General features: G+C 37.6%; 1 protein-coding gene across 1 annotated transcript; it reads right to left on the bottom strand.

Annotated features, from left to right (window-relative positions):
- Window positions 1003-5553, bottom strand: LOC107629860 (ataxin-2 homolog). Its single transcript, XM_016332795.1, has 3 exons — window positions 5324-5553; window positions 3066-3353; window positions 1003-2514 (listed from the first exon to the last, which is right to left on the bottom strand). Exons 1-3 carry the CDS (start codon window positions 5480-5482, stop codon window positions 1282-1284), a joined length of 1680 nt encoding a protein of 559 aa, XP_016188281.1. The 5' UTR covers window positions 5483-5553; the 3' UTR covers window positions 1003-1281.

Below are 5553 nucleotides of genomic sequence, written 5' to 3'. Positions count from 1 at the left end.
GCGTGAATTGGTTCAAATTTGATGGAAAAATTATTCGATTCGATCGTACTAAATTTAATTAAATTTGTTTGCTTCGATATTTTTGGACCAACAAAACCAATCAAAACTGAAATTAATTAGATTGGTTTTATTTAATTTTTCAACTTTTGAACTAATCTAAAAAAATTAAGAAAATGTTTGGTTTGCGTTTTTATTTTTAGTATTTTCTATTTTTTAAATTTTGTGAAGAAAAAAGTGAAAACAATAAAATTCTATTTTCTATTTTCATCTCTTATTTTTTACTTTTTCCTTCATAAAATCCAAAAAAACAAAAAACACTGAAAATAAAAACCGAAAACAAAAACACAAACCATAGTCACATTTGGTGTATTACAAACTCGATTCTGCACAATTTTACCAAGAGAATAAAGTTAAGGTTCATTCAAATTAGAGAAGCTCACTTGTATTTTGTTTCTAAATATTATTTTTTAAATGTAAAATACAATCCAAACTATGCCAGCTTACGACACTAAAGTAAACAGCCACATACAAAGTTAACCAAAACAGAGCCTTAGCAATGACATATCACTTTTGTAGTTTTGTCCATTAATTACCATATTTGGTGTGTACTTCTATAATTTCGATTATTTGATTTGTACTTTTATTCACCCTAAGGCCTAAACCCTTTTATATGCATTTTTTCTGTTTATTTTTTTTTAATGTATATAAAATGCTTATTATACTTTATTAGAAAGAAGATAAAAGACAAAATGTTGACCACCGAATATATTCTATTTAATGGTGGAACAAATCAAAGAATCATTTTAATATTGAATTCTCCTGTTAAACATGTAAGCTGTGAGATAAACCACTCGTAATAGTAATAAGCTAGTTTAAGAAAAAAGTAACTACTATTACCTTCCCAAAAAGTAACCATTCTAAGTCAAAAAGAAAATAAAGCAACAAATCTAACCATCTAAGAGGGACTATTGACTATTGGGTGTTGACTATATACAAGGCGCATGATCAATAATAAGAAATTTTATATATTACTTCGAAATAAAAAAGAAATATATCAAGTGAAGGATTTTCTGCATAAATACTAGATAATCCTCACATATCAAACATTTACATAACATAAGATGACGATAAACCGTGCACGTTACAAGAGAAAAAGGATCGGATAAAAACCTTTTATTCCATGCATAATAAAACACGCAATGATTTGAAGGTATGAACAGATAACATCCCTAGGAAAATCACTGCTCCAAGAAGCTGAAATTCCCAAGACACAGGTTATTTTCACCCTGACCATCCTCCTCTCTGGGGGCCCACAGAGCCATGAACATTCAACCTGTCAAGCACAGAGTTGAAGTCAATTGGCTGTCCACTATCCTCCATCCTCTGGATCACACTTGCCACATGATCACCCCTGAATCCCATGCTCACCATTTTCTCAATCAGCTCGTTGTAAGGGTGGTTGCGCATAAACTGTGTCTGGTTAGGATTCCTCCCCATGAGATTGTGGCCGCCGGGGTTCTGGAGTGAAGCACTTGATGGAGGGTATCCAGCTTGAGCATAGTGGGGAGGAGGTTGGGGTGGATGGTGTGTCCTCCCTCCCTCGCCTTCATACATCGTGTATGCGCTGGCTGGAGGAGGAAGTGCTGGATGGGGGCTGGCAGTACCGTACATGTCGCCTGGTTGTGCTGGGAAAGAGCCCTTCATCTGCTGTGGTGGAGGTTGCTGCTGCGGAACAGTTCGGCCAGCAGTTCCTCCGTATCCATAAGGCATGGCATCGCCGCGGCTAGAACCAGGTTGTGGAACTCCAGAATATGCTGGCATCTGCATGGGCATGCTGTTAGGTAGTGTTTCAGTGGGGGGAGTTGGGTTTGCTGGTTGGCTTGGTAGATAGGAAGGGTAGGATGTGGGGGTTCTTATCTGGGGTGGCATTGAGGGAGGCTGTGAAGATGGCACCTGCTGAGCCCACTGCTGCTGGGGTGGCTGCGGCTGCTGCGGCTGCTGCTGTTGTTGCTGTGGCTGCTGATACTGAGGGAACTGTTGCACAGCTGGGGATGGGGCTACCTGAGATGGTGTTGGTTGTGGAGTCACCCGCGACATGTCTTGTTGAAGTTGGGGTGTTTGGTATTGTTGATTTGTCAATGGTAAATACTGATTCTGAGAGAGCTGGGGAGCAGCTGGAGGGTTTGGCAATGGAGTGGGGGGTTGCTGCATGTAATAAGTAGGCTGTTGGGTGGCTTGGGACGCATTTGCTACTGGAGCTTGAGCATGGGGTGCAGCCGGTTGCGGCGGCTGCTGCTGTGGGGGAATTTGATGAGGAAGTGCAAGAGCTAACTGCTGATTGTGTGCATCAGATGCACTATCAATCTTTTTAGGATCTGTTGTAGAAGGCGATGATCTCTCCTCTGAGTGGCTTGAGGAAGATGATTCCTTCTGAGCAAGTTGAAGCTTGGCTAATTCTTTCTGAGTGTCAGCTAGCTCTTGCTTGTCTCTTAAAATTTGTACAGATCTATGAACCTACATAACCGACGTAAGGAAAATGAATACATGCAATAACAATCTTTGTTTCTCAAAGTCTATATAATCAATTAATAAAGTGAACAGATATATGAAAGCATGCTAATACAGAACATTGTGAGTTAAATGCTTCATTTACTCTGCACTGCTCATAGCTGAAAGTCATTTTTTGCGTATATTGGAACAGTATCAAGAAAACACAGAATATTCGAGCAATAACAAATTGTTAATCTAGCAATAGAGATTAATGTCCGGTTTGTGATTGATGAATGGTGCTTCATTGACCAGATAAACAAAGTATAGCTATCTTGTTATGTTGAACAGGTTTGCAAATCAAGAAAGGAATATGGTTGGATTTCCCAATTGAGAAAGAATGTCTGCAATTGAATTGGAAGGGGAAAAAATTGCTTCAGTTGATGTATAACTACTTCAGGATTTCATTAACACAAGATCCAAAGTATTCATCCATCAGATGTGGGGTAGTGCTGTATGGGTACTAGGTAATATATGAAATGAAGTTAAACCTAAGAATATATATGAAAGCAGCATACCTCTTGAAGATGTTTTTCAAGGGCCTTGAGCTTTAAATCTTGCTCCCCATGGTCACGATTTAAATCAGATCTCATTTCTCCAATAGATTTGTCAAGATTGTAGCAATATAATTCCAATTGGGATAACCTTGAACTAATTCCCTCAAGAAATCGCATGAGGTTGTCAGCATATTTTTTCATGCTCTTCTCCACAGTTGCAATCACATCTTGGCTTAGAGAATCTTCAGGTGGATTGTAGGCAGTAGTAGGAAACATTGATGCTCTCGTCATCCTTGATTTGTGAAAATCCTGCCAACAAAGTGGACATTTCTGGATCAGAGATACAATGTTTCACTATATAGGAATAGAAGGTACATGTGATCCATAATCATTATAAAAATATGTATACATGCATACAACATGAACCTTGAGGATGGTACATAGAATAAAGTAAGCACATTCGTTCTAGATAAACAAAAAAACCAAACCACTTTAATATTATGTGCACTTTTTTACTACAATAAATCAGTATCTTTACTCTTTCTCAAAGAAAACAAAGTAAAAGCCTTCTGACACTCAGCCAAAAAGTACACTTGCTTTAAGCACCAAAGTAATGCATGTTATCATCAGTCTCACACTTCCTAAACTTCATGTTTTTATTTCATCAATCAACAACAGTACCCCAACTTATACAACCACCTCTTGTGTAGTGGACTAAATACTTGTACTTGTATACTCATGTACCCAAACCATAGTAAGCTAATAACAGCTTGCATCTTCGGATAATCGTGATGATTGATCAATAACAAATCAAACATACAGCCAGTCATCATGAGTTAAGTACCTCAATGTAACTGACAGATCAAAAGTCAAAATCAATATATTGTGGAATTTGACTCCTCAACACATTTATACTACAACACCTGGAAAATACTCCTCTATTCTCCCAACTGCCAACTGTAAACCCGTTTGACCACATTCATCATGCATCAAAACTTATTTTTTCTATTCAAAATTCACCAAATACTCTTGCAGATGAATGAAAATAAATCACAAGACCTGAGTAGAATAGAATTGAAATAAAATATGTTTGGAAACTTTGGATGAGATAGAGTAGAATAGAATTCTTGAGAGAATTGAATTATACTCAATTTCGGGGAGAATTCTTTGATTTGAAAAAAAAATGGAATTGAATTAGATTGTTTGCAATATGTTATAAAATAACTATTTTGCCCTCAATACTATCAACACCAACTTCTCTTCAAAGTCCACCCTCAGCTCCTCAATTCCTAACCTTTGAAGATGGTTCCTCTGCCACCAACACCTCCTTCAACCACCACCATCCAGCTCCACGCCCACATGCACCACCACCAACCTTACCTTTTCTTCCTTCTTCTTCACCCACAAAAACTGTCCCCTACCTTAAGTGTTGTGCCTATCTAATCAAAATCTATAAAGAGAAAAACCTCCAACAGGCATGGTTGTTGTTGTTGATGATGATGATGGCAGTGGTGAGGCACAGTGGATGAAGGTGGTGATGTGATGAATGATTACTGATCAGATAATTAATTAGAAATCAAATCACTTTTGGTCAGATTTAATTTAGGACGAAACATGAGAGTTGGATTCTCATAGAATTGAAACCTGCATTACTCTTTAATACTAAAGCATGTAATGGAGTTCTAGTTTTTAAGAGAATTGAAATCACAAGGTTTCAAAAAACACTTACAAAAACCCAGGATACAAATGCATACTATCAAACGGCATTATTTGTCTTCTTCTTTCTTTGTCTTGTTATCCAATAACCAGTTCATGCATTCTGGCAGAATGCATCATAGTCCACAAACCCAAAAGCCACCCAAATAAATAAGACCTTTAGGTCATCAACATCTCACACATAAGAAGAAAATCCTGTTTCTGTTTGACAAAAAAACCTTCACATTCATTCATCCTAAAAAAATTATGCTATCAACGTCAAAAATCTAGTCCAATTTTTCCTTCGGTTTCAAGTTGCAAATAGCTTAAGACACGAAGAATCAAATGTAAACTAAAACGAAGATCGATGATGGAGAACCACAAAACAAACCAAGAACAAACCACTTTTACTCAATCAACAAAATTCTTGCATAGTTTTCTAAAATTGATAACTTTCATAAACCCTAACCACTTTTCATTCATAATTAATAAGTTAAATACCCATGTTCGGATAATTCCCATAGAAGCTAAAAACCTTCAAGTCAACGGTTGAAAGGCAAGATAGGTCACATGAGTATATATACCTTAGTTGAATTGGCGTTGATAACTGGATCGGAATGATTGCCATTGGAAGAATTGGAATCCCTGTTACCGAAGTCTTCGTAGGAGCAGAGGATATCATCGGAACCGAAATCAAAACCCTTGGAACCCGAGTTACCGCGACCTGAGGATCCAGACGCCATATCTGGAGCTTGAAGATGCAGAAAGGGAGCGAAGACTTGACACTGAGACGAGACAAAGGGATTCGGAAGAG

This window comes from Arachis ipaensis, chromosome B03 (genome assembly GCF_000816755.2).
Source record: "Arachis ipaensis cultivar K30076 chromosome B03, Araip1.1, whole genome shotgun sequence".
Lineage (NCBI taxonomy): Eukaryota > Viridiplantae > Streptophyta > Magnoliopsida > Fabales > Fabaceae > Arachis > Arachis ipaensis.
Note: the sequence above shows the minus strand (reverse complement) of the source record. Positions and strands in the feature narration are given on the sequence as shown.

Bases quoted from the DNA above. Each gene is read 5' to 3' on its own strand.
- LOC107629860 (XM_016332795.1), bottom strand. From the start codon at position 5,482: ATGGCGTCTGGATCCTCAGGTCGCGGTAACTCGGGTTCCAAGGGTTTT. The intron at 3,354-5,323 runs GTATATATACTC...CTTTGTTGGCAG, and splicing joins TCAACGCCAATTCAACTAAG to GATTTTCACAAATCAAGGAT. The intron at 2,515-3,065 runs GTATGCTGCTTT...TCGGTTATGTAG, and splicing joins TTGAAAAACATCTTCAAGAG to GTTCATAGATCTGTACAAAT.